Source organism: Hypomesus transpacificus, chromosome 23 (genome assembly GCF_021917145.1).
Source record: "Hypomesus transpacificus isolate Combined female chromosome 23, fHypTra1, whole genome shotgun sequence".
NCBI classification, from domain to species: Eukaryota; Metazoa; Chordata; class Actinopteri; order Osmeriformes; family Osmeridae; genus Hypomesus; species Hypomesus transpacificus.
The window spans coordinates 6,894,454-6,908,765 of record NC_061082.1 but is presented as its reverse complement, the minus strand read 5'-3'; the positions used below and the strand labels follow the sequence as shown (position 1 = coordinate 6,908,765).

The following is a 14,312-nucleotide window of genomic DNA, read 5'->3' as shown; positions in this document are numbered from 1 at the left end:
ATCTGTCACTGAACCGATGATGCAATACCTTTAGAATAAGGATGTGACGTGGTAGGCCAAGATAGAATGTAGGCTTGAAACTAACCTCAATCTTACCCTTAACTATCAAACCATGAGGGTACAGAGTGTCTTATTTGGTATCAGAGTTATAAACTGGGCGGCTCTATTCTCACCTACCAGCAGAGGGTTTGCTAAGTGGCTGCATGACATTTAGTGGCCTTGCTGTCTGCTTCAATGATTAGTCATGTCCAGAAACAAAGAAATGGTCAAGACGTAGAACGAGGGATTAACTACAATCTCGTCCTTTCTAACAAATGAGGTAATGAGGTACGGAAGCTTGTGTGTCAGTTAGATAAGAACACACATAGGGGACCTAAGCTGGATCCGTAGTCCACAAGACAATTAGCACAAGACAGTCGTTACATGATCCTAACATGACTGGAGTTCTGTGGTTCTAATATATTTGTATGTTATATGTTTTGGTGAGGCCTCTGGTTTGTCTGCAGTGAGACCGGTGCCTTCATGTTCACCATGAGACACGCGCTAGAAGCAGAGGAAGGCCCAGTCCACGAGCAGCATGGTAGGACACACACACACACACACACATTCCTCACCTCATTATAGGATGTTTAGGTTAGTAGGTCCAAGGAAGACTTATCGTTAAAACAGTCTAATCAATACCCTGTCTTTGTCCTGAACCTTGAACAATAATCACATACACACCACGCCATCCAAAGCTTAAGCTTGTCTGCCAAAATGTCATCAGAATGATCTTACTAGATTAAATTCTGTCCCGCTTTTTAGCTTTCACTGTAGATGCACATTCTGTGTGTTTTTACGTGCATCCGTGTGTGTGTGTGTGTGTATGGTGAAAGGCCTAAGTGATGTTCTGCACAGAGTGGTGGAGGAGGTGAGGCTAGCGATCAGCAGAGATGTCAGTGGAGCAGAGCTGCTTCACAACCTGCTCAGCGCCCCCTGGCTGCATGCCCTCCTCAAGGTACTGCAGCTACTGTAGTGTTGTATGTATGTGTTATATATATGTTTATGTGTATATATGTAGTGTATATCATGTATTTGTACCTTCCTTTCTGTCTGTCTGCCTGCCTGCCTGCCTGCCTGCCTGCCTGCCTGCCTGCCTGCCTGCCTGCCTGCCTGCCTGCCTGCCTCCCTCCCTCCCTCCCTCCCTCACTCCTCCCTCCCTCCCTCCCTCCCTCCCATTGCCCTTTCCTTCCATGGATTTAATGATGTATTCATTTAGCAAACGTATCATGTGTGTCCGCAGCTTGGGTCTGTTATGGCATTTGACTGATAAATCTTGATCTCTGCCTTCCCAGGTGTATGAGTGCCTCCTGCAGTTCCGGAATCTTCTGCCCAGCCCCATCCTGCCGGATGCCTCCAGCCTGTCCTATGAGGTCTGCCATTTTAACATATTTACCTCTCTATTTTGGTTGTATGATATGCAGTATTATTTCATCTACTGCATGACTATGACATATGGATATGCCTGTATTGACTGTGTGGATGTGTTTGCCTGTGGCAGGTCCTGCTTAGTGTGAGTGCTGTCCCGAACCCCTCTGCTGAAGCCAGGGAGCTGTTCAGTCTTCTGAGCAGCCCGCACCTGCAGGTCAGTCAGGGGAGGGGACACAGGAAACGGGAACTAAAGAACAGCACGTTACAGCATCATCACTGGTGTCTAAGCCACTCCAGAGGCATAGTTAACCTTTCCTCGGCCTGGGAGCATCCCTGTGTGTCTGACCAGCTGTCCCCCCCCCCCCCCCCCCCCCCCCCCCCCCTCCAGGCCCTGCTCTCAGCCCACGACACGGTGGCTCAGTCGGACTTCGAGCCGGTGCTGCCGCCCCTTCCTGATGACCTGCCTCAGGACGAGGAGGCCATGAGAATCGTCTGTCTGGTCAAGAACAAGCAGCCCCTGGTGAGGCCCCTGGTCACTCCATCATTCAGATATGATGGGAGCCCAACACTTGAGCTTCTCATCAGATGTCTGGTTGGTTGCTTCTGCGTTTGTCTTTCTGATCGCCTCTTTCAGCTCCGTACGTGGTTGTTAGCAGGGATGGAACTTTTTGGTTCACATCATGGTGACATGGTCTTTACTTTGGGACCTTCGTCCCCCCTTGCCCTCCTCTGCTTTTCATGCCTCGCTCCTTCATCTAATCTTGTCTCAAATCTGTCTGCGCGCTCAACGTACACAGTACATCCGTAAAGTGACCCAACCCCCTGTCTTTCGCTCACAAGAATGGCGGAGGGGGGATACGCAGTCGCTGGAACAGCCTACGGAGACTCACCCTGGAAAAGCTGGTGCCGGGGAGGAAGGCGTGGTCGGGGGAGGAGCTGATAGACAGGGAGGGTGGGGACAGGTTTGCCTCCACGGGGCTGCTGCCCCCCCTGCTGCCTGGTCAGACTCGGCCCCTCCCCCGTTACGAGGCCACAGGAAGCTGCAGGTTGTGTCGGCAAACTGGCCAGCTCTGGGGCCTCAACCAATCAGCTCCCTCTGTCTACAACACGGCACGTGTTGGTAAGAGGAGGAACAGGAAGTGTTCTTCTTTAAATCACTTGGTTACTCAGTTCTTCGAAGAAGAAAAAAATGATATACTCAGCTACTTTGATGTTGACATGACTTCCACATAAAGTTGAGTTTGAATAAAGCCTGTGTTTCAATAGGTTAATGATTAACATGTACGCTTTCTCCTCATTTCCATACAATCCCCTCATTCCCTTTCCTTCATCCCTGGCCATCCAAGTCTGTGCTGCTATTGAAAAAAACACAACGGAGCAAAAAGAAATGAATGGAACAGACAATGACGATGCAGATTATGCTTACCCTCCATTTCCTCTCCCAGCCTTCAGTCAGACCACACCCAACTCCCCCACATGCTATTCCTCCACAGGGGGGCGCCCTCGGACTGTCCCTACCACGAGGGTAGCAGCCCGGGCACAGACGGCACCCTCTAGCCCCATGGCCAAACACAACAAAGGGCTAGGTACCGTCCACCGCTTCCACCGCCCCTTCTTTGATCTGACCAATCAACGACATCCTTCTCTGGATCGAACCGATTATCAGCGTCCTTGTCAGGGACCGACCGATCAGCGAAACCCTTCACTGGATCTGACCAATCAGAAACGTCCCTCCGTGGTCAAACAGGCCAGTGTGGACGAGCTGAGGTCCACGGTGCACACGGTGACCAGCAGCATGGAGCACAGCACCAGAGACGTCCGCCATCTTGGCCAGAGGATGGTGAAGGCCACAGAGCTGATGTCAGACAGCGTGGAGGAGAACGCCCAGGCTCTCAACTTGCTGGCCGAGGTCGTCGACAAGCTGCAGGGCCTCATCGTCGCCAGTAAGCCCCCCGAGGCGCCACGACCCAAACCCTTCCCTCCTCCCCCTGCTCGCTTTTACCGCTCCTCCTCCACGCCCTCCTCGTCCTCCTCCTCGCCCTCCTCTTCCTCCTCCAGCTCTCTCCACGGCTACGAGGAGGGTCAGTGGTCGACCCGAGAAAAGTCTTCCTCTGGGCCAGGCCTTAATGGGAGGAGCAAGGGGAAAGTGACTATCGTTGTCCCTCCAAAGACAAAGCAGGCTCAGCTCTCCAATGGGACAGCATGCAGGCCAGGGGAAGATCCCCAAGACCACGACACCACAGGCTGCCTTTCTAGCAAGAAGCACAAAAAGAAGAAGAAAGGTAGCAGGACATAGACCTGCTCGCTTCCTGTCGTCTGCTTTGCTGAGATTTCCATGTAAAAGAGTCTTCTCTGATTGTTGCCTTCAGTGCTAATACCAAAGAGAAAAATGTCTTCTTAAACATAATTTGACCTGGTATTGAATCGGACTCTCTTTGGACCCTTGCCAGTGAGGTTGCAAGTGGTAAAAGGTACATACTTTAAGATAGTGGTCAATCCTTCAAAGTGTCTTGTTCCTCTGTTGTTTCCATTAACCTACGACACCTTTTTGTCCGTCTTGAAGTCTTACTCAACTCCATCTTTGTGTGACGAGTGTGTGAATCATTGTCATCACAGTTCATCTTAAAGAGGTCCACCTGCTCCTTCATCTGATCAACTGTTCCTTGGGTTCCCTGCCTGTAGCATGATCATCTCAATCCTTCATTCCACTGCCTTCTAACCACCATCCTTTTGCCATTCACCATTGTGTTCTTTGCAACGACTTTTCCGGAAACATCTGTTTATTGCATAGATAGGGTTTTCGAATTTCTAAATGTTTGTTTGAAACCTGTCTATTCCAGGGAGCAACTATAAAGAAGGATGAGGAGACAGGAGAGATCTTCATTGCCCGGGTAATCAATGGAGGCTTAGCAGATCGCAGCGGTGAGCCCTCAGATGTACTGTACACGTTAACACTGGGACCACGTGCTCTGGTCTCTCCTCAAATGTATGTACTGCACTGTACCATACTGTGTGTGTGTCTATGCAGGTCTTCTGCATGCAGGAGATTTGCTGGTGGAAGTGAATGGAAGCCCGGTGGAGGGTCTCGACCCAGAGCAGGTCATAGAGATATTGGTCAGTCTTCAAACAGGCCACTTTCTCACAACAGTTAGTTCACACTCTTGTGTTACAGCTGTACTTTACTCACCGATTCCTCACACTTCTCCCAGATCCAGTCTGAAGGAACTATTTTGTTCAAAGTGATCCCAAACACACCCCGGTCAACCAACAGCCAAACTATGGTGAGTGGACCTTTACTCAAACCTTTTGAAGTAGTCTTACAACAACTTTCATGTTTTTCCATGATTTTACAGTAAAGATGAATATAATATATGACATGATGAATGCCTATATACACCAGTCAGATTGCACTGTCTTCTTCTCTGTCTCTTAGTTGCGTGTGCGGGCCATGGCAGACTACTGCCCCCAGCAGGACCCTGCCATCCCCTGCCCTGATGCAGGCATGGCCTTCAGTAAGGGAGACCTGCTGGAGATTGTGGACCAGACCGACATCCACTGGTGGCAGGCCAGGAAGCTTCCCAGCACCACTTCCTGTGCTGGCCTCATCCCCTCCACCAGCCTGCTCAAGAGGTCAGGTCACATGACCATGTTTTTTTCCCATAGGTTGGACTGTGTTCACACAAGGTTCATGGTCATAACGCTTGAGATATGAAATTCAACACTAATTATTCAGCAGAAGCCACTATCTTTGTGATAAGTGTGTTTATAGTGAGTCTGTTAAGTGTTGTCAGTCATCTAATGTTCTTCCATCTGTCTCTGGTGTCCCTTGTCCAGCAAACAGAGGGAGCAGTGGTGGTGCCAGCCATTTCAGGCTCACACCTGCTCCAAACCCTGCGGTAAGTCACTTCTTGTGTTATTCGGTCTCAAATTAACTCGTCTTGTTTATCCCAGTTTCTGTCAGTCAAGTTTCAAATTTTGAACAAATATTTTAACTGTCAAACGGTTTCCTTTGTCTACTGTGCGGCTAGTGAAAATGCCTGATGATGGCAAAGGTATGTACTGCAGAAAAAGAGGGATAAATATGCTGGCCAGCTGGGCTGAGTGGTGTGTTGAATTAACGTCATGTTCCACAGCGCATCTGAATGACACTTCTCTGTCTAATTTAGTTGTGTCTGTGTTCTTACTTCCAGAAGAGGACACAAAGGATGCTGATGACAAATGTATTAAAGCAGGTACACGTACATTCATTACTCTGTTCTAGGACATCCATCCCATTGTCATATTGATACATTCAGAAGGAGATACAAGTTGGTATACAATTACACCTCTTCTCTTTCTCCATAGATGAGGAAGATTTTGATTCTGGTAGGTAAGTCTTTACGGACTCACATAGAGAGTTCAGATATAGTATATTAGAATGAAGCAGAAACTAATTGTCAGCATGACACCATTATTAACCATCTTGTATGTTTCCTTGTCTTCCTTCTCGATGCTGATACTCTAGAGGATCTCAGAGAGGGTGAATATGTTTGTTTATTTCAGACGAGAATTACCAATTATTTGTATCACCATGTTTAACTCAGTCACTAAATTAAGAATACAGAAATGATTTGGATTAGTCGGCTGGAGTGCGACAGTCATGTGATCGCACCTCCGTCTTGTGTTGCCTCCACAGAGGAGGCTGAGCCAGAAAGCAGTGTGGATGGCATCTATACCGGTAAGCTGCCTTTGCTGTTGCAGTGAATACTGAACACTCACACACAGTTGACTTCTGTGAGGTGAAAGGTCACGGGGATGACGAGGATGTTCTGTCCCAGCTGGTTTCCGGCGTAGCTACCGGATGTGGAGGCGGACGGCATTCAGGAAGAGGCGCCAGTCCTGCTACTCCTGCTCACCCAATAGCAGGGTTCTTACCAACCCGTACGAGGAAGTGATGACCTACCAGCGCCCCCCGCAGGACCCCCACCGCCTCATCATCCTCGTGGGTGAGAGAGCCTCGCGGGGTTTGGAGTTTGTGACATGCAGAGCTCAACTGGTGAGGTGTGGTGATGATGTGCGGTTTCCATCGGTACTGTAGGTGCTTCTGGTGTGGGAGTGAACGAGATGCGCAAAAGGCTGATCACTCTCAACCCAACAACCTTCCAGGGACCAGTGCCTCGTATGTATCCCATACGTTACTTTAATATGAACACATGTCATATGTAGGTACACTGTGATCATTTCTCTTCCTGTGTGTGTGTGTGTTTTTACCGTTGCTCTCCAGACACAACACGTCCACCCAAAGATGGAGAGGAGCCCGGGAGAGAATATCACTTCATCACCAAGGAGCTGTTTGAGGACATGGTCTCCAACCACAAGTAAAACGACAGGGTCCATTTACATGTATTCATTTAGCAGGCGCTTTTATCCACAGCGACCTCCAAGAGGGAGCTTTACAAAAGTGCATAGGTCACAGATCATAACAACGAGGTAGTCCCAAACATTCTGGGCAGCCAAAACATGAAGTATACATTGTGAAAAATCTAATAAGTGCCAAAGAGAAGAACCATAAGGGCATGTAGTTAAACAAGTTACAATTAAACAACATGAACCTCAAAAAGTGCAAGAGTGTAATTGTAGAAGAGCAATCAACAGTAAAATATTTCACAGTGAGTACAATAATTTAAATCCGTTACAACTAACCAACAAGAGCAACAAGTCTCTCAATAAGAGTCATTTTGATCCTGGAGGAAACTAGCATTGGGTCCGGCAAATCAATCCTAAGTACCGTTGTACTGCCGGAACAAGTGCGTCTGAAGCTTTAAGCCTTAAGCCATTTCCTGTGTCTTTTTCTGTTTTTGTGGCGTGACCCCCCTGCCAATGGTCTGTTTCCCCGGCCAGGTTCCTGGAGCACGGGGAATATAAAGGTTACTCATATGGCACTAGCTCTGACGTGGTCAAGGACATGCTGAGCAGCAGCAAGATGTGTTTGGTAGACGTCGAGCCACATGTAAGTTCAGATGGATCCCAAGTCATGCATCATAGTAGTACGCCCCAATATCAGTGATAGGAGGTTTGTCATTATCGAAAGAGGAATCCTTCCGTCAATAATTTGTCGGTATTTTACCAAACAACCCCCCTACGTGTTCATCAAGTGACGCATTATAAAGTCAGGTGTGTTATCCCCTGCCATGTCTATCCGCTTCTGTCTTGTCAGAATGTCCAGTCACTGAGAACGAGGGACTTGAAGCCCTACGTCATCTTTGTGAAGCCTCCCGGTATGGAGCGTCTCAAACTGACTCGCAGGGAGGCGCACGCACACATCATCACCAACTACAACGCCGACCGGCCCTTCACAGTGAGACACAGCTCATTACTTTGAAGTCCTCGATCAACTAGTCGTTTGTTTCTTCTTCGTGATGGTAAATGAATTTCTTCTCTGCCACAAACCTCGTTTCCACCCCTCCTCCCCATCCTCTCTCCCCAGGATGAGGACTTTGCAGAGATGGAGGTGACCACCAAGCTGATTGAGTCTAAGTACGGTCAGTTCTTTGACAGTGTAGTGGTAAACGACGAGCTCCAAGATTCCTGCATGCAGCTGTTCACGACCATCCTGCAGGCCCAGGACGAGGCCCAGTGGGTCCCTGCTGGGTGGCTGAGCCAAGAGGAGCCATGAACAGAACGAGGGAGAGGATGGAGAGGATGGACGAGGAGCGATGATGCTATTTGGAGTGTCATCGTTTGATGGTAAAGGTGATGACACAACCCTGACTGCCTTCATAATTATGTTCGACCACCGGTTCAAAGAAGAAAATGTTTTGGGATAACTTGTTTGATTGTATGGTAAGCATTTAATAGACTTGACCCTGACTTGACCATGTGTCTTGAGAGTTGGTTTCATATGTGTGATTATGTGCCAAGCAGATGAGCCTGTTTGGTGTGTTATGTTTGTAATCACAGCATATATTTAAGTCAGATTCAGGTGATACCAGTCTGATACTGTACCATGGACTTGTAAGGCAGTCTGCTCCTCTGGTATTGAGAAGAACGGTTTGATAACTGTCACTGTTCTATGCATTATCATTAATTTAATTATTTAATATACTGTATTTGTCTCATCTGAGTTAAGATCTGAGGTTGGGTAGACTTGTGAATAGTTGCATTGTGTTCTGTTTGCAGTTACAATAAATGGTATGTATGCCAGTAGCTTTTGTAAACCTAGTTGAATAAAGCCTTGCATTTGTTTGTAAACAGTTGTGTATTTCCTTCAATAATACTATGAGCTTATGCAAAACAAGTGCACTCCACACCAGACTAGTGTGTCCTGCAATGTGATCTCTGCCCAGCTAGTTAATCCCCTTCCTGTGCAGATGAAGGTGTATGGGGGATTTTAGCTCTGGATTAGGCCTCAGCCTCAGACCTGGCGTTGGCCCCTCCCCCGCCCGGTCCCCCCCCCCCCACCCTCCTCTGTCTACCACACGTCCTGAGAGGGGGAGAAGCAGGTCATTCATTCAGAATTTTTCTCAGGGATTGTTTGGGGGCCTTGTTTGTGAGATGAACTGTGGGTGGGAAGTCATGGCATAAACACATCAAGCAGACTGGGACGGCCAATTGTATCTGTTGGACGTATCAGAAGGAATTAGTGCTGCTGTGCAACAACAAACAACAAAGCACTCACCATTTTAAGGAGAATTTGTTTGTTTGTGAATTTGTTTTTGTGACAGAAGTTTATGTGTAACAGTTAACAGGATGACTGGGTTGTCGTTTGGATTAAATCGGTCTTTCTGGCAGTTCTTAAATGAACGATATTTTAGAACAGTGCACTTTGACTTTGGCATCTTTGCTTTGACATCACTACAGTAATGCCTGTGATGTCATGTCTGTGTCATTGCATTGGAAACGGACCATACCTACCTTTCACCTTGGAAGGGGTGTAATTGGATTAAGTCTCTTAGACCTAAAGATTTCAAGTAGATAGATGGCGTCATCTGTTAAGATGCATTCACAAGGCAAGACAATAGAGACATTTTCAATCACTGCTCTGTAACCTTGCAAAAACTTCAAAACACATTTACCAGAAAAAAAGACATTTATATTATGAACATACACTGAAAAAGATACCAGCCTCTTTCTGGCATGAGGTGGGGAAGTGGGAATTATAATGAGGTTTGTATCACAGACCTGATTCGCCTTGTAATCCACTCAGGCCATGTCAGAATGCAGCGCAGACCTGTGGCGCAGGCAGAGCTATATCTGGCACAGGGCTGATTTAAACCTGCTGAGGAGCCGTCTTTACTCCTCTGCCACTGCCAGCCAATCACAAGGCCCCGTCGCAACCAAGCTGCTCATCTTCCAATCAATTGCAAGCTGTTTCTCAGGAGCCTCCTCTCAGGATGGACTAATGGGTCATAGCAGTCTGCAAGAGAAGCCAGGTGGAATTCTCCCCTGGGATCGATGGACTGTTGACAGACTTTCTCCAGAAGCTTTTCTCTGACATGGTTGTTTCTTCTCTCCATGGTCGAGGTGGGAAACAGGAAGGACAGTAAAGGTGGTGAGAAAATCTGTAATGTATCTCGGATGTATATCTCTTTGTCACGTATTGTAATACGTCTGTTGTGTGCTGTAGATGGTCTGAACTATGGGATGGTGTCAGAAATGAAATGCCATTTATAATTCGGAAATATTACTTTTAGTTTTATCATAATCGGCTGAAGCCCTGTAACTTTACGTCAGCCGTCAAAGACCTGATCTAATTATCTCAAGCCAGAGATGTTACAATCAGACCAACCGCTAAATCCTTTTCAGTTTCATTAATTTCATTAAATAGCCCTGGCTTCTCCTCTCCAGACAAAATGCCACTCGCCAAAACCAAGAAAAGGAAGTCAAAGAAGGAGGCGAATGATGTGGACGAGCCAGAAGGTGGGTGACTGTACACTTTGTCTGTTGTCAGGCTGCATGGTGGAACATCAGAGTCATGAGTTTTCATAAAGCTTTGGAACAGTGAAATCTTCCCCTGCCCATCACTTGTAATGTGCTCACGATGATCTTGCCACCACAAAACCTTTTTAGGAATCTCACCACCTGCACGAAAGGAAACCTGTAATCTGAGTGTATGACCCTGTGTGCCGTGCGACACACATTGTTTTTCCTGCTGTTGCCCTCCACCCCAGTGGGCATGGAGCACGGTATAGAGATGGATGGCCTGGCCAGCCGCAGGCAGTCTGAGTGCAGAGATCCCCTCACCCCAGAACCGCAGGATGTCCCGCCACATAAGAAGAAGAAGAAAAAGAAGGCTCAGATTCCAGGTATGATGCCTAGCTTTGTTTCTCTAGATGGAAACCTCAAGTTATCCCATACAGTTTTACAGTAAACACATCACCTGGTGTGAATGTTATAAGGAGAACCTGGAATGTTCATTACACAGATTGAGTTTACGGGTACAGTAAACAAAAAATTGGAATTCTCAAATTTGCTTGTGGGTTAACTCCTTCAGACCTGGAGGGGGAGCAACCTGACATGACGAACGGAGATGTAGTGGAGGCGCACACAGACGAAGAAGTGACGAAGAAGAGCAAGAGGAAAAAGTAAGAGACAGAGGGCACTGCCATGTGCTGTTCCAGCTTGTGACTTGTTGCATTATGTGACACGGAGATGGGAGGGACGATCATGTCTTAAAAAAGTCATAAATTGTCTCTTTATCACAACAGGAAGCCCAAGCTAGCAGAGATGCACTACACCAACGACCTGGGAGTGGAGGATGATGACATCATCACAGATCAATCGCCTATCCCCCAGCATTCCCTGTTCTCCGCCCCTCTGGGCCATAGCCAGCCTGTCGGCAAAGTGTTTGTGGAGAGGAACAGTATGTGTCTCCTCCCTCCTAAATCCAACACTCAGACAATCTGCATGTCATTGTCACATCCACATTGGTACAATGTATGGAGGATGACATGCTGTTACCTTAAAGCTCCATTAGACTAATAGCCTTGTAAGTGTAGATGAAGGCCATGTTTCTAATTCCAACGATGTTTAAACCAGAGTCGTTACGTTCTCCAACCAGGGCGTTTTCAGGCCGCAGAGCGAGTGGACCATCCAAAGCAGACTGACCACATGGACCAGATAGACTACATGGAGGTCCGGCCCATGTGGACCACCAAGGACGTAGCCATGAGGGTACATAGTGGCTTCAGGTCAGCAAACACCCTTCGCTGAGTCTTGTATTCTGATGTTTTCTCATTCTCTGCTTGTTTTTCTGTGTCTGTCAGAGAGGAAGAGCTCTTGACAGGCAACGTGTGTCAGGTGGCTGAGCGGTTAGGGAATCGGGCTAGTTATCTGAAGGTTGCCAGTTCGATTCCCGGTTGTGCCAAATGACTTTGTGTCCTTGGGCAAAGCACTTCACCCTACTTGACTCGGGGGAATGTCCCTGTACTTACTGTAATTTGCTCTGGACAAGAGCGTCTGCTAAATGACAAAATGTAAATGTGTGTTCTCCACAGGGTCATTGGGCTGTTCTCCCATGGGTTCCTGGCAGGCTATGCAGTGTGGAACATCATTGTGGTGTACGTGTTAGCTGGGGAGCAGCTGACCACTCTCCCTAACCTGCTGCAGCAGTATCACCCCCTGGCCTACCCCGCCCAATCTCTGCTCTACCTGTTGCTGGCCATCAGCACTGTCTCTGCCTTTGACAGGTAGCTACTAGCTGTGGTTGGTGTAGTGCAAGGGTGTGCAATCCAGCAATCTCTTTTCTGTGTCTCTCTGGGACTGTTCCTGTTGTCAGTAAACCATCTGACCTGTCTTGTGTCCAGGGTAAACCTAGCAAAGGCCTCCATGGCTCTCAGGGGCTTTCTCACAATGGACCCTGCTGCTCTCGCCTCATTCTGTAAGTCACTGTTAAATATATACAGACATGGACATTGAATATTAATTGTTATAATATTGGGTTAATGTAGAAAAAACTACCCCAATATATTTTCTTTACAGTTTGTTAGTATGGGGGGGGGGGGGGTCAGATGGCTAAGCGGTTAGGGAATTGGGCAATTAATCAGAAGGTTGCCGGTTCGTTCTTCACCTTACTTGCCTTGGGGGGAATGTCCCTGTACTTACTGTACTTACTGTAAGTCGCTCTGGATAAGAGCGTCTGCTAAATGACTAAATGTAAATGTAGTCAATTTGACATGGGCATTTAGTTGTCATTAACCTAATCAATAGAAAAAACAGAATATAGAAGACAGGCATTGTCCACCAGCTAAACGTAGACTATGGTATTACTATCAAAAACTAAGCCGATTATGAAGGAGCCGTGGAATAACTTGACAGAGGATCAGCCTACGAAATTCTGTTTTCTGTCACTGTTCAAAAGGAGGATTTACATACTAGTTAGTCATAGAGAAGTCTGTGTGTTCAGTCCCTGTTTTCCCCTCTTTCCCAGTGTACTTCATAGCACTGATTCTGTCCCTGAGCCAACAGATGACCAGTGACAGGATCAACCTTTACCCCAGTGCTAATGAGACTCTATGGTAAGCTTCACACAATGGTTTCAGGTGTCAAAACAATCGCAGTTCCAGCTCTGCATGTTGATGAAAGCTGCAGTCGCAAGAATGAGAAACATGGGTTCTCTGGAACTTAACCAGTGTCTACCTATCTGTCTAGCTGTCTTTTTGGGAAGCTTTAAGTCTGCTTGGAACAGCCTTCTGTACCTACTTCTACCTATTTACCTGTTCCCAAGGCCCCCTGGGTCAGAACACCAGATCCTACAGCCCTGGATTGTGGTCAACCTTGTGGTGGCTCTGCTGGTGGGCCTGGCTTGGGTCTTTGTCTCCACCAGGCCTGATATGGACTACACTGAGGGTGAGGACATGACACACAGGAAACTGGCACTCTGCACATGACACTCAAGCTGCTTCCACGGCTGATTGAAACTGTTTGGGATTGATAAACCGTGTCAAGATCTGCCCAACTCTTCCTTTGTTACCAGAATTTCTGATGGCGATGGAATTGGAAGAATACCCTAGACATGACGAGAGATTGGACCTTCCAGCCTGAACCCCTCTGTTCCTTCTACTGTTTCTACTGTATGTGCTGTTTGTGTTGGAAACATTGTCGTCTTATTAACTGTTTAAATTATTTTAATTTTTATATCATACATACCATAGCTTTTTTGTATCACATAGACTATTTATATTCCGCAATGTAATTTTATAAATTCAACCATGTGAAGAAATGTAATCTGTGTTTGATGTGACTAAAGTGAAAAAATACTATCTTTCTTGTGCTCGAGTTTGATGCCGTACCAGAGCACTAACTGGGTTGGCTGCCAAGGCTTCACTGTGGGCAGAGTATGATCACCATACTGTAAAAACACAGCATGTCTACTGTACTTTAAAATGTGTGGAGCCAGTATGGGCATAGGAGATTTGTGTGGGCCCTTATTTGCCACAACAGACCAGTACAAGCTCCCGATTGGCTTCTGTGCTGGGAAAAAAAACTGTAAACACAAAATAGGTCTGGTTAGAAGTTCTTTTGATGTTTAGAAGTTGAAGTTACACTACAGTTTTCAAATTGCATCTGATGAAGTTAGACAAACGTTAGCTAACTGTCCATGTCCAGACTGGTCATCTGTGTGTTGTTTTTACAAGCCACCTGCAGGGGGAAGTGCTGTCTCAAAAACATTGAGGAATCCCAGGGTTACTCCATTCACGATCCATAATTTAGCTGTTCATCTGTCTGTTTCCTCTAAGAGAAATAATGTAATCCTACAGTGAGTTGGCTATCCACATAATTTATTTTAAAGTTGTGAGCAGCAGTTCCCCTATGATAATGATCGAGCACAAATATGAGTAATAACCACCAGTTTGTCGTACTGTTTTTAATCTTGAAAATTATCTATGACGGTCGGATGTTCTGCCTTTAAAAGCTGTTTGACA

At 46.9% G+C, this 14,312-nt stretch overlaps 2 protein-coding genes across 2 annotated transcripts; both read left to right on the top strand.

Annotated features, from left to right (window-relative positions):
* Nucleotides 1–865: 865 nt before the first annotated feature.
* LOC124485699 (MAGUK p55 subfamily member 4-like) lies at nt 866–8,504 on the top strand. Its single transcript, XM_047047450.1, has 18 exons — nt 866–997; nt 1,335–1,412; nt 1,541–1,624; nt 1,799–1,930; nt 4,251–4,332; nt 4,439–4,524; nt 4,620–4,691; nt 4,844–5,040; nt 5,245–5,303; nt 5,577–5,642; nt 5,915–5,929; nt 6,086–6,127; nt 6,228–6,395; nt 6,488–6,568; nt 6,674–6,767; nt 7,291–7,399; nt 7,607–7,747; nt 7,877–8,504. The coding sequence occupies exons 1-18, from the start codon at nt 866–868 to the stop codon at nt 8,063–8,065; spliced, it is 1,827 nt and encodes a 608-aa protein (XP_046903406.1). The 3' UTR covers nt 8,066–8,504.
* A 1,350-nt stretch (nt 8,505–9,854) lies between these two features.
* tmem237a (transmembrane protein 237a) lies at nt 9,855–13,648 on the top strand. The gene is made up of 11 exons (XM_047046452.1): nt 9,855–9,940; nt 10,237–10,308; nt 10,560–10,694; nt 10,883–10,973; nt 11,097–11,251; nt 11,450–11,579; nt 11,886–12,077; nt 12,195–12,268; nt 12,818–12,905; nt 13,115–13,236; nt 13,364–13,648. The coding sequence occupies exons 1-11, from the start codon at nt 9,904–9,906 to the stop codon at nt 13,429–13,431; spliced, it is 1,164 nt and encodes a 387-aa protein (XP_046902408.1). The 5' UTR covers nt 9,855–9,903; the 3' UTR covers nt 13,432–13,648.
* Nucleotides 13,649–14,312: the final 664 nt, after the last annotated feature.